Genomic DNA, 23,865 nt, shown 5'->3' with positions numbered 1-23,865 from the left:
CATATTAGACAAAGGACTTTTAAATTTCTTTGTGCAAACTTATTAAATCCAAAAATTCTATAGTAATTTACAGTTAGTAGTAATTTAGTAAATAATAAATGATTTTAGTATTTTACCACATTTTGTTATTTGAAATCATCTATCATGTTGAAGTATAGGTCTTGTTACGTCTTCACATGGATCCAAGGTCAAGCTAATGAATATATGGGATCTGGCTATCCTTGTAGTATATAGTCCTTGGGTAATTGGCAAAATAAATATGTTTTAACAAGGTAATTGTTAGTATGGACTGATATTCCTTCCTATAGAAATAATTTACAGAAAAGCAATATAACATGGTTCCAAAGCCATTTGATAGGAATATTTGTTGTTATATTATTATTATTATTTTTTTATCTCTAACTTCAAAATTGTATGTAGGAACCATTCAATATCAAATCTATCCAGAATAAAAAAAAATCATCAAATGATGAAAGATAAAATAATCAAATACTAAATCATTATTAAATTATGTATGATCCACTAAGCATATGAGCCAAGAATAACTAAAATATCATTAGCTATTTTAGTCATAAAACATCAACTGCTTTTAAAATGTTGTATGGGATAAGGCAATCTGCCAGGACAGATGCCTCCCAGAAGGACTTTCTATGGGGAACTGGCACTTATTTAGGCATTAGACATTTGAAGGAAATCCAAAAAAAACTCCAAGCAACCCATTTGTCAGGTGCGAATCTGGGACCAATTACCAGTGTTCAGTGGTTCTATCCATTGAGCTACTGGTGGACCTTATTTAAAATATCTGAAAAAGTGTTTTATAAAAGATCATCATCAAGTAGTAATAAGTATGATTATTACTAATTTTTATCAATTTGAATTTAAAAAAAATATATATCATTAATTAATGTTTTAGTTTTTAACATCATCAACTGGCTGCTTTTTTAAGTCATACATATTTGTGAATTATATACCGTATTTTTGCAGATTGCTTGGCATGCTGGTCTATTTGGGGAGACCATGTAATCAGATATTTCCATATGTAAAAACTAGTTGGTTTATGTGAGGTTATACATTCCTCTCCAGAGGGTGGTTAAAAAAAATGAAACAAGATATATCATGTGGCATCTCATAGATGCCAGTTTTTATTCTAAAATTGTGAAAGTGTCAGCATTACATCAAAAACTAAGATTATATGTTTAATCTCTGCATTTTGTCTTCTTTCTGATGTAAAATACTCGTGAAATGCCAAAATTGCTTTTTTTAATGTTATTTTATTGTAATTTGATCTAAAAATGCAAAAATAAACATCAAATTTCAGAAATGTCCTGTAAATTATCTCAATTTACAAATTAGCATCTGCTTTGTGTGAAATTTGAGAGAAAGGTGTTATCTTTCAAGGTCAGGGTAGTAAAACTATTTCAAACAGATTATCAGTGCAGCCCACACTGACTAAGTAACTACAACTACAGTCAATAAGTTGCTAATTATTTTATTACCCTGTAAACAAAAACTCTCTTCCTGGTTGTAAGTCCGCCAAATTACAATGTTGTTATTTTATTGTACTCAGAAGAATATTTTCTTTAACATTTATTTAACAACTAGTTCTATTATATCTGATTAACTTTATTTTTTAGTTGCAATTTTAACTGGCATGCCAATAACCCTGGGGTCTGGCATGCTGGTCTCCCTAGTTATAATTGGCATGTGGTCAATCCACGAAAATATGGTATAACATTCATTTAAAAATCAATTATTATAAATTTTATGTTAAATTTAACTAACAAAAGAATAAGTTTTATTCAAAACTCTCAATATATCATGATACAAATGAGTGATTAAATTGTTTCATATATGTTAAATATACTTACAATATCACCAAGTCCCAACATAGAAAAATGTCCACTGTTATGCATACTATAACATTAAATTCAACACATTATTATTGAACTAATATAAAGTAAATCTTAGATAATAAAAATTATATAAATTACTATTTAAGATAAAGTTTTATTTAATTAAATAAAATTTCAAATATGTTTTTCTAATTGCATTATTTTATCAGAAATGTCATTTGGATCTAGCCTTAATACAATTGTAGTGGAACCTTATTATCTTAGAGGAGGGAAATTCAGAGTTTGAGTTTTGAATTATTAAGGTTTGCCTCAAAATTGCAAATTGCTACTATTGGAAATGTGTAATTCTTTAGCAACTTCTGATAGTAGTTATTAAAGAATTACATATACCATATTTCCACACAGCTGTTGTCAACAATGCAGATTTGAGGTAATTATATATGATCAGTTGTTTGTATCTTTCGTTTAATCATTCAGAGAAGTTATTTAATGTTTTGAACACAAGTTAGTAAATATATTTATCACTACTCTTATTCTTGCAAACAAACCAGCCTTTGAAAAACAATTGTCTAATGTAAAAGAAGATATATCATTTCATACATTTTGCAACTGCTCAATGCATCTTTACTAGTGTTGTAACGAATAGTATATTCGGCCTCAGGCCGAATACCGAATATTCGGCCAAGAGCATGGCCGAATAGCTGAATATTCAGCCAAACTATTCGGCTTGATTAAAGCATGTACGAAAATTGGCGCGCAAACCGCATTATGGCAAGGATCCTGCTCTCTATTGGCCTGCTGTCACTATGCTTCACCAATTGCATTAATTCTTGGCAGTTGTAGTGGACAGACAAGAGTGTTATGGAAAGTATGCGATAAATGATGATATCAAATGTGGATAACAATGAAATGACCTACACGTGTAAATAACGGAGAAAGAACAGAGAAGGACTGCGAAGTGAAAATGTGAAAATAAATATGAAATTGAGTCGATAACATAATCGAACAAGTCGAGGCAGCTTATTGGCACGAAATTCGCGGCCGTCAATGACAAACAATTGTTGTCATAGACTTCGGAAAGCTAAATGCATGTNAATATGTATACTTATTTTTTTCTCTCATACATACATAGTATGAAAATAATGTTAAAGCATGAGAATAAAATACAAACTTTAACTGAATGTGTTTTTATAATGCAAATCTATCATATCGTCAAAATTGATAAATTACATATAAACAGTCATCAATCTGACATTTTCAAATATAGGATAGAATTGAACTTTATTGATTTTTCTATTTGATTCAATTATGATGATTATGAATATAATGATATATCTCAAAATTATTTAAACTTTTAATAAAGAATCTGGTTCTAACAAATACTTATAAAAAAACATTATACCTATTTGATGCTTTATAGAAATCCAATAAGCTTTAATGAGTAATGTTTTTCGTTTTTCACAGATCAGCATTAACTTATAAAATAACATTTATAACAAAATCTTTAAAATGGATACAAAAAATACAAATATATAATGTTTGAAATGTATGTTCAGCATTAATAAAAGTTACCAAAATGATTAATTTACTGTGTTTTTGTTATTTATTACTCCTGTTTTTAGGTATTCAATATTCGGCCGAATAGTGATTAAATATTCGGTATTCGGCTGAATAGTGAAAAATAGGCCAAATACCGAATAGTAACCAAATATTCGTTACATCACTAATCTTTACATTCTTCAAGGGAATATTGTGTAAAATCTCTCATATCAAGAAATACACAATTCATTGTTGGTATCTTTTTTAAACTGCTTCTTTAATCTATAATTATGCCTCAATCTAGAAGTTACAAAACACTTCTTTTGTTTGGTGGTAGACCTCTAATGCTTAGAAAATTCAAGCCATTGATGTTATGAGAAGAAATACCATCCAATAGAACAAAATGTTCCTATTTTAAGCGGTTATTTTTATACACCTAATCTTACAAAAGCCATTAAATTTCTAATCAACAAATGTTTAAAGTGAAGTTAAACTAACCAATTGAAAAGTTAAGTGTTACTTTCCTAAGCAACTGATGCTCAAATGTTCTAAATTATAACATATTAATTAATTTATCTCAACTTTTGTGTTAGCTGAATTTATGAGTAAAAAGAAATCAATAATTATTGATAAAGTACTAGCAAATTATTATGTCTGGTTGCACATTTAACATGAATGGAAAGTACTGCTTATTATAAAAAAGGAAATGTACCTTGGGAAAACAAGCTTGCCTGGTAATGGTAGTTTTGGAGCTTCTCTCACAACACCACCCAAATGAAACTTCTTTGCCATAATTCCAACCTAATTGTTTTAATTTAAACAATTTATAATTAAAACTTCTGTTAAGCTATTAAAAATTTAAAGTTGAAATTAATCAAGACTAATTTAATCTCATAAAAAAATTCAAAGTATTCATTACATTTTGTTCAAAATGTATAATTGATAAAATGAAATGTGTAATTCTTTAGCAACTTCTGATAGTAGTTACTAAAGAATTACATATACCATATTTCCACACAGCTGTTGTAAACNTCTGTTTATGTGTCAAAATATAAAAGAAGAAAAATAAGAATAAAAAAATATATATAATTAAGAATACTACAGGAGTTAATAAAATAATACTAATTTATCATTTTAATTTTTACATATACACAGTATGTCACTTGCAGCCTTTTCATATATGACTATGACATTAACAAAATTAATAAATACATCTTCAGTACTTTTGGAATAAAATGGGTGCAAGGTACTTTTGACTCATCCTATATATTTTATGTATAAGTAAATTTTGTAATCTATATAAACATACAGTATTTAGCAGAAACTTACTGGATTTTCAGCTGGTCTAGTTGCAACTTTAACCATAACATTAGCATTAAATATATATGACGAAAAGAATACCTAAAAAAACAAATAAATTTATTATGTTTCTTTCAAATTTCAAAAATTTATATACAACTCAAAATAAATTACAAATATATAATTAAAATGATAATAATAATAATAATAATAATAAAGCACCTTAATTAAGTCAGGTTTTAAAAAGTTAAATTTTTTCAGGAAATGTTCCATTATCAGGCCCAATTATAAGATACATTATTTAATTAATTAACTTTTTGGATGTTTGAGGTAAATATCTTATCCAAGATTTCCTTCTAAAATGCTGCAAATATCTAGCCACAAAAATTAACTACAGGTATTTACAACTTCACCTTAAAATGGTTTAATGAACTACTGCTTTATTATGAAATCCAATCTCTTTAGTTAGTTTATTTTGATATTATATAATTACAAAAGTCCTACACCAAAAATTATTATTTTTTTCATCTTATTATCTATATTAGAGATTGATTTTTAAAAAATATTTAATTTAATTTTTTTTAATTTAGTAAATTTAAATTATTTAAATTTTTATTATTGATACATACATTAAGAGAATCTTTTATTAATAAATGATTAATTTAGCAATACCAAATGTTAGAATATTTCAATAATATTAGAGTAATGGTCAATATTTCAGAATATTGAAAATTACCATTGAAATTGTAATATTTATTTTTATTGAAATACCAAATTATCTAAATAGAAGTGTTATATTATAAGATTAAACTTCAGGAAATTTTCACTAAATGTCTTAATTAAATTACCTAATAAATACAAATATGTATACTTATTTTTTTCTCTCATACATACATAGTATGAAAATAATGTTAAAGCATGAGAATAAAATACAAACTTTAACTGAATGTGTTTTTATAATGCAAATCTATCATATCGTCAAAATTGATAAATTACATATAAACAGTCATCAATCTGACATTTTCAAATATAGGATAGAATTGAACTTTATTGATTTTTCTATTTGATTCAATTATGATGATTATGAATATAATGATATATCTCAAAATTATTTAAACTTTTAATAAAGAATCTGGTTCTAACAAATACTTATAAAAAAACATTATACCTATTTGATGCTTTATAGAAATCCAATAAGCTTTAATGAGTAATGTTTTTCGTTTTTCACAGATCAGCATTAACTTATAAAATAACATTTATAACAAAATCTTTAAAATGGATACAAAAAATACAAATATATAATGTTTGAAATGTATAATATTTAAAAACTTGAAATTTTTAAATTCAAAAAGACAGCCAAATAAATATTTTAATGTAATGATATAATAATAAATATTTAGTTATATCATAACTTTTAATTAATTAATTTATAAATAATTTAGATTGTAATATAACTACTGTAATAGTACCAATAAAAACAAAATTTTAGAATGTTAATTTAAAATATATTATGTAAGAAAGCTTGAGTTATATATTGTTTAAATGATGAAGTCAGAAAACACTGTAAATCTTAATATATAGTAAAATGCATATACATACACATACATACTTTACAGAACATGTATGTAACAGAATCATTAATGATTTTATATTTATGACAAAATTATCCTAAGTTTAAGTTAATCTGTTAAGTTAACCCTTTTAATCTGTTAAGTTTATATATAAACAGTTGCTTCGCTATTCTTACAAATATATTTTCAAGTAAATACATAAATAAGGTTAACAATCCTACAGAATTTTTAGTTTTCACAGAATAAAAATTAAATTAAAGCTATGAAGTCATCAAGTTTACATACAAATTATATACTAATATAATGCTGTTTAAAAAAAATCACAGTTCATATTATTTCTATTTTATGGTAAATTAAAAAAAATCAAACTATATACATACCCAGAATACATCATAAATCAATAATCCTGTTAATAATAGTGTAGATACTTTTAAACTGGGTAATCTTACAAATGCAATAAATGCAACACACAAACCCATCCCCATAGCTATAAAAATAATACAAAAACAGTTAATTATTTTATGTTTCATTGCCGTTGTTAAGATAAAAAGTTTGGTTGTTCTTTTATGTGCTTTTTATTTTTGATCTATTATGTGTAATCACCTATTCTTACAATAATGTTTATAAAATATTATTGTCATTATTATTAATGAAATTCAATCCATTAATCTCCTAATCAAAAGTCTGCTGTAATGTTATAATAATCATATTTTGCATATTTAATAAGTTACAGCTTCTAATTCATCTGTTATTAAGTTCCAAATAATCTAAGAATTGTAAAAAAATGAAACTCAGTAAAACATATACATTTAAAATAAATGAATAATAAGATTCTATGTTCTAATATAATAAAATAATTATGGATTAACTAGACATTCAGAAGTACTACTTCAAACAAAATTTGTTGGTCCTATTTTATACAGTCAAATTTCCATATTATGAACTTCTATATAGCGAATTTTTTCATATAACAAATTTTTGCACTATATGCTGATCTTTCAGCCAAAACTATATGTAAAATTGCTTCTTAATAATGAAGTTAAGTTTCTATACAACAAATTTGTTTTTAATTTGTAAAGACCATTGATCATTAAAAGTCAATTACAGGTAACCCCCGTATAACACAGTAGTTACGTTCCAAAAAATTGCCGTGTTATGCGAAACAAAGAACCAGTACGAAAAGGAGGGTTAGGTTCCAAAATTTAAAATACATGCTATTATATTTTCATAATTAAGATAAGAAAATTTTAATAAAGATATTTAAGTGATACATATTAATATGAATTAAATAATGTTTTCTTCGTTATCACTAAAAGCATTATTAACCGAGGATAACTCGCCAAAAGGAAAACGGCAAGTTATCCTTATCCTCTGAGCATTTTTCTGCATTATCTTCAGATCCATGCTTTACCTTTTGCAAAAAGTATGTAATTTTAGATTGCTTGCTTCTAGTTAAAAGATCTTTATAAATTTCCTCATATGGTGCTAAGCACTTATGAAGAATAAAGCAAGTATGAAATAAGGGAAAAACATCTGGCAACATCAGAAGCAGAAGCGTCGAGATCTGGCAACACTGAAACAAGTTTCGAGAAGGACCATGTGTATCAACAGAAGGCGAGAAAAGAAAATTTACATACTTAAGTACTAATAGTTCACGAAAATAATAATTTTTGTGAACTATTATTACTTAAGTATGTAAAAATTTATTACATTTCATGTTGTACGAGGGTTTTACCCAATTCTCGAACCATGTCAGAGTGAATCTGTGCTATAACAGTACCGTGTTATATGGGGGTGGTACCAATTCTCAAAATGTGTTAGAGTGAATCCGTGCTATAGAAGTGCCGTGTTATACGGGGGATGGTACCAATTCTCGAACCGTGTTAGAGTGAATCCGTGCTATAGAAGTGCCGTGTTATACGGGGGTTACCTGTACTTTATTTGGGTCAAATTCAAATTCAGGTTCAATTTCAGGTATCAATCTGTGAACCTTTTGTAAAACCATGGCCCAGGCACAAGAAATACTGGTTGTTAGCTTTTAAAACCATCATTTAATCTGCTCCCCACATGGTTACTGTTTGTAACAAAAAAAGAGAAATTAGGTCCAAATGCTGTGGTTGACAGTTAGATAATTTACAATTAACGAATGTCAGAAATGTTAGAAAGGTTATCATTTTGACAACTGCTGGACTAATTTTTGAGGTTTGCAAGATTTTGTTTTATTTAATAACTCATCCAGTTGGAATTTAAAGAACTGTTAATATAATGTTTAACATTACTAAAAAATTAATGTGTTGTGAGAAGTTGATAAAGGCTCAAAAAAGAAAGACATAGTAGTCAAATTTGGAATTCCTGTGAATAATTTATCAACTATAATAACAAATCATGAATCAATTTTGAAGTTAGACAATGACGCAAGACCTACAGGAAAATGCACTAGAACCTATATTTACATTGATATAGATGAAATTGTTAATGTTCTTAATAAGTGTGAAGCATATTATGAAGCGAGAACATTTTTTTAATTGTTCTGTGCACAAAAATTAAAATTTTTTTAAATAAAATATAGTTAAACTAAGTTGTAAGTACAGTATTTTAACACAAATGTAAACTTACTTAAAATTAAAACTATGTTTATATATTATATTATTACTGTGTATTACATTTATATTAATTTTAAGTACATAAAATAATACTTTATTTACCAAAATTTTGATTTCTGTATAATGAAATTTACCTACAGCAAACTTTTTTTGGGATTTAGTGACTTTGTTATATAGAAGTTTGACTGTATATATTAACATGAACTTGAATATCACCAAATTTATATTTTAATCTAGATATGGGGAACCTTAATATTATTGTGTAATATCCTCTAAAAGCCAAACTGAATGTTGAATTCAGCTTATAGATGATATTGCACATTATATTTTAATATCAACTATTAATTTTTAACATATTTTTATACTAAAATTAGAAAAGATTTAAAAAAATGAATTATACTGATAAACTATAAAAGGTCTGTCAGGTTTTGGTAATCAATTATTACTATTATATTTGGAAAACGTTTCCAGATTTAATTATAAATCAATAATATATATACTAAAATTATGATAAATTAATGAACTAAAACATAAAAATATTTTAAAATAATTGCTTTATATTTTAAAAAATGTGTAATCCTGTATTTTAAAAATGTACAATTTTAATTTTAACAATTTACTGATAAAAGTTTCCAATTTTGTTACAGATTTAACCAACTAATAAAAGAACATATCAAGTACTAAAATTAATGACAGTTACTGCAAACTAATGGATAACACACACAAGAACAGCCAAAATTTTTAAATAAAATTTATGAGAAATTGCATAAATATATGAATATTAATTATTTGAAATAATATAGTAATATTTTAATTAATATAAAATTTTACCATCCATCAATAGCCAATGACCAGTTAACACCCAGATACACACAATTGTAACAGATAATGAGAAAGAAACAAGTTCTGCTGCTGTGAAACGACCACACATTCCAAATGAGATTCTAAAAATATAAATACTGCATAAATATTTGAAAGTTGGATCAAAAAGAAATTATAAATGTCAAATAAAAATTTTATATTTTAGAAAAACAATAAAATGACAACTGCTTAATAAAATAAGTAATTCTGTTATATCATTAAATTTATTGATTATAAAAATATTTTCATCTTATACAGTGGCACCTTGTACTTCAAATTTAATTCAATCCAAGAGGTGATTCAAAGTTTTAACTGTTCAAAGTCCGAATCCATTTTTTCCCCATTAAAAATAATAGGAAGTGAATTAATCCATTCTCAGACCCTGAGTAATACACATTTTGATAAATTATATATTTGCTGTTTTAAGTTTAAGTAAAAATAATACAGTTAAATGGCTTAATAATAAATTAAAACATAAAACATAAAAATCCACGAATAAAATACATATATACTATATAAAAAAATGAAAACTTCATTTATTGGTTGCACTGTGGATTCCCCACATTTTAACATAAATATGTGATAATCTCCATCAGACAAAAAATTTACAGATAAATATGTGATTTAATTATAGCAGTTGTGAAATTTAACATATTATAGATAATGTGAGATTTTATCCCTTGTTTAGAATCTTATTTTAAACTCTTTATTTAATATCTTTATTCAGAGACTTCACATTTTATTAAAATAAAATGTGAAGTCTTTGGATAAAAAACATATTGGGCATATTATGCTTTATGACTTTCGAAAAAAATATAATACCATATAAACAGTAAAAAGAATTGTATTATGTATGGGGAAGATGCTCCTAAACTTTGAACATGTCAAATGTAATTTAAAATGTTCCATTCAAGAAATTTTGATCTAAGGGATACAAATGATGCCCAAAAGCCATGGACAAAGAAAAATTGCAGGAAGAAATTGTTAAAAATGAATAGTACATCAAAACAACACGTGGTACAGATATACAAAGAAACACTCCAAATATAAAGCAGAAAAGTCACTGAAAACATTCAAGCATAATGTGAGAACAAGAAACTAGTTGGACACACAACAGATTGTGTTTATGCTTTGAGCACATTTTTTTTACTGCGTGCACAGTTCAAACTCTGAAGCAAATTTTGTCAAATTTTGTATTCAATCTCTAAAGCATTTGAAGTATGAGATACCATTGTAACTATTTTCGAAAATTAAATAGCAGATTAAAAAATATCAATTATAAAAGTAAATTGTAATCAACCACAAGACTGAATTACCTTAAATGAATCATCAACAACAAAATGGCTACTTAACATATTTAAGCAAAATCTAACTTTTACAGATTTTTCTAATTCAACTTTCTATATGCTTGTTTCAAAATGTTATGCAATGGTAAACAGTAACTTGCAATAGAATGTGAACAACAAAAGAATATTAAAAATGAAAAAATTATATATATATTCTTTCCATATTTGAAATATCTTCATATTTTTTTCAAATCCTTCTGATCTGTTGTGGATTAGCAAATTCATATTCAAATTTTCTTATAAATTAAACTATAAAAATATTTGAAAGAAATCAAAAATATATCAGTTAATGTTCCTTTGTTTCTAGTTCCAAAAAATCGCTGGGTTCTTTTTAAATTTATACAAATTAATGTATGAAATAATAAATCAAGCATTTACACTTTATATGTAGTTACAAATAACAATATTCCTAAAGGGGAGTCAGATAATTCAATATCCTTCCATTTTGGAACATTTTATTCCGTTGATTCATTTTCTATTCAAGATTATTTGCAATTATCTAAAGTAAGGGTTCTCAAACTTTTTGAAGCCATGACATCTTTTTGGAAGAGATTTTTGCTTGTGATCCCCTACTACTTTTTCTTTCCTATTTATCTCTCTCTCTCTCTTTCACAATTATGATATTATTCACAACCTTTTATCTCTATGAAAAAAGTTTCTCATTGATGACTGCCATCAAAACAAAAGCAACAAATTGTACTGAACTTGATAATGATTTAATTCTATGTATTTTGATTACAAGGCCTAAATTTGAGAAGTTAGTTTCTGAAAATAAGCACATGTTTCATACTAATTTTTTTATTGTAAATACAAAACAAATGTATATTAATAAGGTTTTTTTGTTTTATTATGTAAAACCTCTCATGACTGACACTTTAGCAACCATGGTTCTAAGGAAATTTATCTATCTATCTTTGTAATTTGTAACTTTCATATTCTAGCAAATGCACTAAGCCTAGACTAAACTTCAACTACTCTAAAGTTATAAAGTTCTTCGGTGCTCTAAACTTCAGTTGGTCTGACTTCTTAAAATTCTCCTTCACTTTTTGAAAACTAACTAGATTGGAAAATCCTAACTCTACAATTACAAGTCAAATAATATGTCTAAATAACAATATTCTTCATTATTTGGTCACTACTAGATCCTAAAAAGAAACTCAAATTCAAATCCACTCTATTGAACTATGTCAAGATGCCACAGTCTACACTGTGCTTCAAACAGTTTGTTTCAAAGTGTCATACGTTTTAAAAATCAACACTGATTGAGTTTTACCCTAACAATATTATCATTATCAAGTAACTTTTCAACTTATTTTTAATCTACAATCATATGTAACATCTGATATTTTCCACACCTACTAGTTTTTTTCACAGGCATTTTTTTTTTTTACCAAATTGACTTGCTTCCACATCTTCATGCTATATTCTACCCATCTAACTGTGCAAAAATTTGTCCAAAAAAAGTTTTTCTGCTTATCACAAGCTTCTTCTTTGTATCACACAATTGTATGCATAAGATGGCAATTTTCCACCCAAAGACATAATTTTTGTCAAAGATGACTTCATGGAAGTCTCTCGCAATTGCTGCAAGAAGTAGGCATGACATCATGGTTATTTGTCAGCTATGAATGATAAAATGACAGAAATCTGCACGTTGCTATGACTTCAAACACTTGTTTCCATAAAATAGCTTGAGGCACAATGACCTTCAACAATTTAAATGTGTTTGTGCCTTTATTTCATGCCAAAAAATATCTCAGTCCTCCCATTGAAAAATATCTCAGCCCTCCCACCATTCCTTTCTTGATGAATTCATTTCATATTTGCTCATTGTTCCTTCAGTAAATTTTTGTATACATTTCTTGTAATTATAATATAAAATTTATACTAATTATAAAAACAGGTTACAAAGTAAGAGTTTATTGTGTATGGTTTCTTTCAGTTGTGTGTATCTGTATTTTATATCCTGTAGAAATGGCAACTAACAGTGCAAATACAAAAATTGAAGAATCATCCTACCAGTAATTGATAATTTTAATTTATTTTAATTATAGTTTATTTCCTTGTATGTTACATTAAATACTTTGTATTATGTAACAAATAAATTCCATATTATTTAGTGTTATACTGTTTCCTTTTTGTTTGATGAAATATATATTCATTTAAAATACTATGAAACTTTAACAGGAATGGCTGTAAAAAGAAATTATCATTTCTTACATTAAACAAATTAACTACTTATATAATATTTCAAACAAATCACTTACTTATTTCCGTCTGAACAAGGCCGAATAATATATTGACACATAGGTAAGAGCAGAAAAGCTAAAGCAATGGTGGCTATAACTGTAATAATATGAAAATTCAAATCAGAATTCACAAAATTTTATTACTATTTTCTGTACAACTGAAAAAAGCTATTGATTTATTTATTAAATTATTTATTAATTCAGATATTAAATATAAATTATGAAAAAAATATAGAAAAAAATAGAAATCACTGAACATAAACATAATAAAAATTAGTTTGAATCTGATAGAAACTGAATAAATATAGTAAAATAATAATTTATAAATATATGTATTCCACTTACTTGCAGTACAGATAGCAAAGAGCATTTGCATTGAATCAAAAAAGAAAAACATCACTAATAACGATATGGAGGCGCCAAGCGGAAGACATAATGCCTGCATTGTATCCAAAGTCTGGACATCTAAACAACATAATCTTCTTGTTACAATGGATTCAGATTATTTTATTTCAAGAATTAATTACACATCTGACATTTAGTACATTCAAAACATATTAACTGTTGTGATTTATCAGAATATATAAATAAGTAAATTTAATACACACAATATTTATAATATAAAATCATTTTAACATATAATGAGTTAAAAGATAAGTCAACTTTATATAAAGAACCTTTTAATATTCAAACTATTCATGTAAATTAAAATGTTTTTCAGTCACATAATTTGAATCGTGTTAAATATATTATTAGCTTATATATTATATTATAAACTTTGTCAAAGCAAGATTATAAAACTTCAAAAATTATGTTTTTCTCTACTTTACATATTAATTAATTAAAGTATTTTTAAATCATTAAATAGAATTAATCTCTCATTTGTCAAGAATCTGCTTCAAATTATACACAAATATATAATTTAAAAACTATTATCTCTAAAAAATTATGTTTCCTTTTCTTAAACATAGCCCACAGACCATAAACTGGCTTTGACATATTTTTAAATTATAAACTAATTTGTTATTATATCAACATAAATATGAAATTACATTATCTATAATCTATCTTTGGGTTTATTATACTATTAAATAAGTTTAATATATGACTGTTACTTAAACTTGCTTATGAAAATAGCATTTACCAACAGTACTAAAAATTTCCATGATAAAATTACATATGATTAACATTTTTTAAAATTGATCATTTCCATTACTAGTTTCTATGGATATTTTAAAGCCTAAAATTTTTAGCTTTTTTTTCAGTAACTTACATCACACAAGAAACTCTTATTAATATAGGCTTTATTATTGGATATGAAATGCATTTCGGGTCTTTGTGACCCCTCTTCAGTCCTTATTTTTTAATGATTTTTTTGTATTCAATAATCAGCTATTAGCTGATTATTGAATACAGACTGAAATTAAAAATTGAGCAATTAACTGGATTTAATATAAAAATGTGATTAAAAAAGGTGCTGCAGATGGGTAAAATCACAAGTTGGTAAGATTTAAAACAATGTTTTGATAATATTTAATTTATGCTTTCTCATATTTATGATATTTTATTGCACACATTTTCAATAATTATTTATTGAAAATGTATTTACAAAACATCAATCGTCTATTATTTAGATATATTATTTTCAAAAAATGTACTGTTTTAACTTTTTTTCATTTTTTTTTTCAGCAGTTTTTTTCATTACTATATCATAAAATTATACTGTATTTATAATAGCCAGTGACTTCACTTTAATTAAAGTTTTCTATGGATTTTACTTTATATTTAACTTTTAATATAAATATTTGTTCAGCCTGCTTTAACAAATAGATGCAAACAAGTATTTTAGACTAAAATAATTCAAATATGCTCAGTGTTTCTCCTCATTTATTTAATAAACTGAAATAGTTTCACTTTAAAAAAATTGCAATTAATTAAATAAAAATAGGTTTATTTATTATCGTCTGTATAGTTAGACAAAGTAAAGAATTTATAATCTATGATATAACTACAAATTATTATGAATTTTTATGTGTAATTCTTAGTGAAGTATTTAATCACTAAAATACTTTGAAAAATGCAACTGGCCAAAATGTATTTTTAAATAAATAAATAAATTCAAATTTCATATTTTCTGTAAGAATTTGATAATCCTTTTAATATTCATTTCTAATAGATATGATTTATTTAATTTTTTTCTACAATTTATTTCATGAATGTTGACTTGCTACTATAATGTGTAGTAACAAAACTAATGTTAACATGTAAAGGATTACATGTTATATGAATTTAACAGGATCTGAGACAAATCTCAGGTTGCCTGCATTTGCTTTCTCTAAAAACTTTCCAGGTTCTCATTCTGGTAATGTGTAACTTCTAGCCAAGATTCACAAAGCCTGTATGTAATTAGCTTATTTTGTATTACTGAAATAAATCTTAATGATCTCATATTGTATATTTTTAAAAATAGCATTTAAGGAATAAAAAGAAAACTCAGACTTCATTATAAATGTTTTTAGCCTATCACTTGGTCAACTTTGACCAACTATTAAAGTGAAGAACATAAGTCAAATAGTTGTGTTTCTCTAATGCTTAAAACAGTAATTGCTTTTATAATGAAGTCTTATTTTCAGTTTTCCTTAACAAGCAGTCTGAGTTTCTTTTTATTTAAATAGAGTGTCAAGTTTTGTTTATGCCCAAAAGAATATTCTAATGAAAATAAAAAGGAATATTAATAAAAAAAAAAGGCATTATGAAAATATTTTATTAATCCCCTACTGTTATCTGCTGGCTGTCCATTTCTTTCTTTTTCCTTCTGTTTGGCTTCTTGCTCCATATTTAATGACCTAGAAAACAAAGTTAACAAAATAATAATATAATTTCAAATTTTTAAACAAACTATAGAATGAATTTACAAAGTGTTAGTAGTACTCTGATTGGAATAATATTTAAAAGGAAAGTGATTGATACAGAACATGAAGTAATAATGAGATATATTTTCTATTATCACACTCTTATAGTTTTAAACTTAATAGTCTTAATAGTTACAGCAATTACATTTCTGATGAATGATCATCAAAGTAATATGATGTTAGTGAATTTTAATATTTAATTTTAATACAGGCTGGTATATGGTTTATAATGACCAATAAAAATATCACATTAATCTTTCAAGCATTATCTAAATATATAAAATTACATGTCTTGACTGGCTGGGTGATTTATCATCACCCAGAGCAAACCGCTGAACCTAAAGAGGTGAAATTTGGTACACAGTTGGTATGTCATGAAAATGCACACTAAGAAGGGATTTTCAGAAATTTCCCTGCAGGGGAGAGGGAGAGGATAAGGCTTAACCTGAAGAACAGTTTCTACTATACTATTTTCGATGCGATTTTTTGTTTTTATAGTAACAACTAATGATTAAGAATCTTAGTGAAGTACCGAGGGAGGGTTATTTTTATCAAATTGCAAATTCCACACAAGTGAAGCCGCAGATAACAGCTAGTATAAAAATATAATTAACAATTATAAAAAATATAGCATCAATGCTCCATATAAAAAAGTTTTCCTGTGAAATTTCAAAATTTTTGGTACATGTGGTCCTGAGATATAAAGAAAAAATACAGGCCAACACAAACATTTTTCCTTTTTTTTTTCTTTTTGAATTTTTGGAATCAAGAGACCTTAAAATGTCAAGAAATGCAAAATAAAATTTTACCAATTATAATATTTTTACTCTTATGTCATTTTTTAAGACCAATTTTCAAAGTTTTACTAATCTACATTTTATGATTATCAGCAATCTGATATATTTATTCATTTTAAATATTTTGAAAGATAGGTACCATCTACAATAAGATTACTTATAATTTATATCTTAATATTAATTGCATGGATACTATATAAAATATTTTGGTTGCCTAACAATTGTAAAACATGGAGCTTTAATATACAAATCAATGAACAGAATGTTTGATATAATGTATTACAAGTCAATAATTCAGGAAATATGTTTCTAACAAAAAAACTGATAAGAATAAAAGTTTAATATTTCCAAATAGCCCATTTAATGCCATAAAATTAAAACTTTGCCTATTCCCCCTTCTGGGTTGGGTGGGGAAGATAACTGAACTTTCATATGTTCTTCCTTTTTAAATATATTCTTGAATTCTCTATCAAAAAATAATAATTGAAACTTTTATTGAAACTAGAAATTCTCCCATTAAGCATAACGGAATATTTTTTATGAGAAAGTAGAGAAGAGCCTAAAATCAAACTTGAAGTTGTGATGCTGTTTCTGTAGCTCTTGATAAAGCCATTTTTACTCAATGTTGCTAAAGTCATACTTTACGACTTTCAGGGGCCTCAGTAGTTCTTATTCTTTAAGATCTAGAATTTACCAATTTTATTCTTATGTTTTCCCCTATGCATTTTTTTTTCTTTTTTTTCAAACAAAATATCAAGTCTTTTTAATTCCACATTGATAAAAAAGAAAAAAAGATGAATTGTATGTACCAGTATGTTATGAGTGATAACACTTTCTAAATAACAGGCTTGTTAAATTGTTACTTCTGATTGGATAATAGAATGTCACATGACCACTATGAAAAGTTTTTTTTTTAAATTTTTACAAGGTGATACAATGTGGCTGTCATTTTTTAATTTTAAATTTAACAAAGTAAATTTAAAAGACTCCATTTGTCAAAATATTTAAAAATGCAACTTAAGGAAAATTCCCTTATCAAGCATGAATGTCACATCACTGATGTCACTGCAACCACCAATGCCAAAATCAATAAAGTGTTTATTCTATAAGCTAATATTTCCACAAAATAAGTAGCCTATACTTTCCGTCAGACCATAAAATGAATATAAGTACAAATCAAAATTTCATCTAGATTAAACAAAAATTGCAGGAATTATAAGGAATTCAACACATACACATAGACAACAGTTTTTATATTAGTAATGTTTATTTTCAAAAAATGATCATTTCAAAAGCTATGAGTATATGTACTTGTATGTTTTGAGAGCTGATGATCTAATAAAACTATACATTTTATTAATAAGCTAATTACTTGAAACGGATTTCAAAAGTGTTAATGGTTAATTTTTAATAAATTTTTGACATAATTCAAAGTAGTACTCATTCTTAAATTAATTTTAAAAGTAAATTTAAAAATTTTCAGAAAACAATGAATTAGACACAAAGGACTAATTTCAAAGCCACTTAGGTCACCGAACCTGACACCAATTGATTATTTCCTATGGGGTTTCATAATAAATCAAGTTTGTCTCAATAACTGACCATGATTCAAGATATGAAGCAGAGAATAAATGATATATGTGCTAAAATTACCCCAGAAATGTTGCAGCCTGGCAAAATTTTGTTCTTCGATTGCTGAAATGTTTAGATGAAAATGGACATTTCTTTGAACATTTGCTAAAGTACTGAAAAAATGAAAGAATAGAAATTAATTAGTACATAAAAAAAATTAGATTTTCATTAGACTGTATCTTGGTAAAAAATTGTAGACCCATAAATTCCCACTGTCGTCCATCTGTCTTCCTTAATCTCGAGAATGGTATTATATAAATTCAAGACCAGATATGGAAAGCTTAAAAGCAGGAGGCCCCAATTAATTATATACTAACTTCCAATACAAATCAGAAGTCACATGATTTCAATTCAAAAATTTTCACCTGAAAGGAGTTAGATAGATGACTGCATGACTCTATTGCTAAAGAAAAAGTGTGATGTACAGTACTAATTTGAGATTGATAGCATATATTTTAAATTAAATAAATTAAAAATATGATTAAAAATTGTAGCCTGGCATTGTGACACTATGCTCTATTTTACAGGCAACAAAAGTTTTGCTTTTCAAAATAGAAAAAAAAAAGTTTAGTGCACTACAGTCACTTGAAAATTTTTAGTTGCCAACTCACTGAGGAATTAAAAACTAAACTATCCCTAAATCCCTAGAATTAATTTTTGCATTTGAAGTCAAAATTTAAAGATTACCAGTAATTTACTGATAAACTGGCAATATTTTGAAAATTTAGTATTTTACCAGCAATAGTCACTAAATTTGCAACTACCTGGGGGGGAAATATAAATTTACCAGAAATTTATGTTATGTGATATCTGCTGGTGTGCAACCACCACCACATAAATCAAGATCATAATGTATCTCCATTTTTTGGGTTAAGTTCATAAATACCTTAATATGTTCATGAACATCAAAAGAAGAAAGGAATTGTGACATTTTTTTTATACATAACATTTTAAATGTACATTTATCTTCATTACTTTTATCTAAAAATGTCTAATAATGTGTCATTGATGCCATTTCTGGTTCTAATTTTTTCAATTCTGTATAAAATACACTTCCATTAAGTTTTAAAAATGTAAATGTTTAAATATGTCATTGATTAATTTTGAATAGAAAATTTATAATAAGTGTCAACGATACTGAATGAACTGGTCACAAACATATCAAATAACAATGTAAACATTATTCAGAATTAGATTACAATTGTCTATCAAAAATCATCTTATTAAAAAATTCATCTATGTTTGGAAACAATAAAAACAAAACTGCACAAATTGAAAATTGAGTATACAAGAGAATTTATATAATAGTCACTGAATTAAAAAAATTATCAATACTGAATGGTCAGTTTGTAGATAACAGATGGAAAGTTGAATCAGTATGACATTACTTGGTAAATTAAAAGTAATCAAACATACTAAGATACATAAAATTCAATATTTTTATTTAAAAACTTTTTATCTCATCCTTTGTGGTTTTTAGATATTATTGTTACTTTCCTGGCTGTTATATGTAACAGATGGAAAGTATGGTAATTGGTCAAAAAATGACCCCCTACAAGATGTTTTTGGACTCTGGACCTTGAAATGTTAAGAAATGCAAAAAAATTTGAGGCTTTTTCTGTATTTACGAATATTAGTATGTGCATGGGTGGGTGGCACAAGTTCATCCACTTTGAACTTCAGTGTTTTTTGTCAAAAATTTTGAAATTTTGCATGGAGGTTTTTGTATTAGGGGAATTGATGCTATTAAATTTTGGTGGTTGAAGGTTGACATGCTGGGAGATAAAGAGGGAGTCNCAAACATACTAAGATACATAAAATTCAATATTTTTATTTAAAAATAGTAATTTGAATGGATATGAATATTGTTCAATTTAGTAGAAAGCAGCATCAAAAAAAGTCCTTTCTTAAATTTCCTGTACAGATTATTAATCAGTATAATGTAATCAATGATTTAAATATACTTATATTTATTTTTATTCAGACATGTAATAAATATGACAAAAATATCATATACAGTATGCAGATTTTGTCATATTTTTATGCTTGTCTACTAATAAACGATAAAGAGCTTTCAATGCTATTGATTACAATATTTATACTGTACAACATGCAAAGTTAAATATATATCACATAACCACACCCTTTTAAGAAAACAAATAGATATACTAATAGTACATAGACATAGCAAAATAACTGTTTTAGTAGCTATACCATCATTTCATCTGGCACAAAACCTGATACAAATATCAACTGAATATCATACTTTCACCATAATAATAAATTTGACTCATCTTTAATCTCAAAACAGACAAATTTAGTTTTTATAAAATTCAAAACAGTTACAATGCAATCTGTGCCATTAGTCAGCATTTGATATCTATCATAATAAAATAGAACAATGTAAGAATTAATTGTCATCTAATATATAGGATAAACAATGGATTTATAACTGCTGAAGAAATAAAAATTATATAAAAATAATTAATTTTACAGATCTAATTAGCATTTTTCAACTATTTGAAATAACTGTTTATAATTTATATCATATTTTCTGAACTCATTTACAATGTTACTTTAATAAGTAACATAGTAATTGATCATTTTTATTTCTTAATAAATTCATTATTACTCAACTATTCAAATGAAAAAATTTTTTAATTTCATTGTAATAGTTAAAAACATAACAATTTTTAAATAATTTCATAAAGTTAAGCTACTTTTAGTGATTTCCATTCAATTCTAATTTAACATTGTCATTTCACTAAAATTATTCTAATTTATTAATATTGTTTGTTAGTAAAAAAAATTTTCTTCTAATAAATTCAAGATGTAATTGAGGATTAATAAATTCACAAACTAAATAGATTAGCACTTACATCATTAATTACATCAAAATTAAAACAAAACTCAAAAATCAATTTCTATACATCTGACCATTATAAAATTAAAATTCACTTGTACTGTATTTTGTCATAATGTAAATTAATTCAGATCAAATTTCTTTCCTGCTTTTCAGAAGTTTTAATCCAGCAACTTAATCCTTTTACAATTTCCAGTGTTTAAAATAAATTATCCAATTAATCGAAACAGACTGAATATGAAGAATCATCAGAAACAGGGAAAGAATAAAGACAAATTTTTTATTTAAATATAAATTTTATCAGAGAGAGAATAATAATTTCATTGCTAAAAACATTTTAAATGTTTTTAGCAATAAAATTATTATTGCTAATAAACAAATTAACAATTAAACAATAATAAGATTATACTCTCATTTCATTAAACTGTTTACATGATGAATGAATTCATATAGTAGCATTTCAAAGTTAAAATGACTCTTGTACCAATGAAAGTCAACCATCCATCCATCAACTTAATATCATCATCATCATTTTTTGACTAAACAGACAAAAGGAAACAACTTTCACTAAGTAGAAAAAATTAGTTGACTAAGCAGTTCTTAATTAGAAAATACATTTCAATAACTATGTTAATAAAAATTTAAAATGATACTCTGAAAGTTGAGATAAATAAAATAAATATTAATACCTTTTATTAGTAATTCATTATATCAAATTTACATAAATTAAGAATTGAATCAAGTTATTTGAAATACTTTATATACTAAATTATATAATACAAACAAATTTACATCTGGATAAAAAAAAACAAAAATAAATATATTTTCTAATATTACAAAAAATTCATTATTTTATTAAAATTTACTTCTATTATTTAGAAAAGGTTACTTAAAGACCAAATATTTTTGCTATTATGTAACATTTAAATTTAGAAATTTCAGTATTAAATTTTCAGCCATGTATTTGCATGACTGAAAACTAAAAATATTGCCAAATATTGTGATAACAAAAAGTATTCTCAAGATAATATTTATTCTGTAACCATAAAAAAACAAAAATAAACTAAAAGAGTGAATCTTGAGGTATGTCAAATTATTTTGATTTCAAAAAATTTGTCTAATTATCTTTTAAACTAACTATTAAAATGAACAATAAACTAATGTTTATTTATATAAACGATAAATTAGTCATTAATTTAAGATTAAATAATTCTAACAAATATAAGCATATTAATAGTAAAATAAAATTTACATTCTTTACCAAGATATACATGAATAAATTGAATATAATCAGCAACTATTTAAAACTGTATTCAGTTTAATAATAAATTAAATACAATTTTAAATATATAACAAATTTACCAGTGACTTTCCAGCACATGATGTTCTGGCATCTATACAAAATTATGACATGACAATTTAAATCTGCACAATTACTAGATTTGTTCATTAAATGATACAGATGGCAATGCTTATAGCATGCATTCAGTTGGATTGTTTACATTACAGTTTTTGTTGCTCTATCTACAGTATTCTGTGCTGTTTTTAGATTATTTTACTTAGTTTTTGTTCTAGTTATAGTTTTAAAAAAATGCAAGTATTAGTGATATCAAACAAAAAAACTAATCCATATTTTACATATGCCTAGTTTAAACTTAACTGTACTATATCTGTAAAATCTATATAACTTTACAGATATGGGAAGTGTATAATTAGTAGTCTAAGATATACTGTTATTATTACATGATCTCAATTGGTCCAGCATAGACATTAATCTAGCAAAGCTTTAGAACTAAGTGTGCCTTAAAATCAGTGGTCAATTTTGAAATAACTTATATATTACTGAGGTTACTTAATATTAATAAACTGTAGTATCATCATTTGTTTGTTTGATTAGTTTAATGATTATTGATTGATATGTTTAATTTTTTTTAATAATCTGTGATTGGAAATAATGCATTTTGTCATTTCCAAATGTTTCATTAATTCTGGAAATTTAACAATATTATCAGGAATAAACAAAATTTTTAGTAAAATTTTGGATACTTTTTCAAATACATAAAAGTTTCATTATGAATTACTTTTATTATTATTCTGTTTTTCTGATATACTTCATTATCAATTAAGTGCATTTTAAAGAAAGAATTTATACTTACCGAAAGCTGCCATATACAATCAATAAAATTGAAATGAGAAACGTTGACACTCTTGAAGAATCCACAAGTGAATAAGCCCTAATAGTAACAAAAATAAAAATTTGATTTAAATAAAAAAAAATGTATGAATTTCTTTTCATAAGAAAAATTTAAAAAGCAGAAAAAAAAAAAAAAATATAGAGAA

At 25.4% G+C, this 23,865-nt stretch overlaps 1 protein-coding gene across 1 annotated transcript in view; it reads right to left on the bottom strand.

Moving 5' to 3' along the window:
* The window catches only part of LOC111635312 (signal peptide peptidase-like 3), a 50,507-nt gene that overhangs the window by 7,463 nt on the left and 19,179 nt on the right, over positions 1 to 23,865 (bottom strand). Inside the window, exons 2-10 of the mRNA XM_023380243.1 lie at positions 23,682 to 23,759; positions 16,100 to 16,167; positions 13,667 to 13,786; positions 13,340 to 13,418; positions 9,697 to 9,809; positions 6,643 to 6,749; positions 4,722 to 4,793; positions 4,105 to 4,193; positions 1,869 to 1,914 (exon numbers count right to left, since the gene is read on the bottom strand). Of these exons, the coding sequence (XP_023236011.1) occupies positions 1,869 to 1,914; positions 4,105 to 4,193; positions 4,722 to 4,793; positions 6,643 to 6,749; positions 9,697 to 9,809; positions 13,340 to 13,418; positions 13,667 to 13,786; positions 16,100 to 16,167; positions 23,682 to 23,759 (772 nt within the window). The remainder of the gene's footprint in view (positions 1 to 1,868; positions 1,915 to 4,104; positions 4,194 to 4,721; positions 4,794 to 6,642; positions 6,750 to 9,696; positions 9,810 to 13,339; positions 13,419 to 13,666; positions 13,787 to 16,099; positions 16,168 to 23,681; positions 23,760 to 23,865) is intronic.

This window comes from Centruroides sculpturatus, unplaced genomic scaffold (assembly GCF_000671375.1).
Source record: "Centruroides sculpturatus isolate CEXI.00-Female unplaced genomic scaffold, Cexi_2.0 scaffold851, whole genome shotgun sequence".
NCBI classification, from domain to species: Eukaryota; Metazoa; Arthropoda; class Arachnida; order Scorpiones; family Buthidae; genus Centruroides; species Centruroides sculpturatus.
Note: the sequence above shows the minus strand (reverse complement) of the source record. Positions and strands in the feature narration are given on the sequence as shown.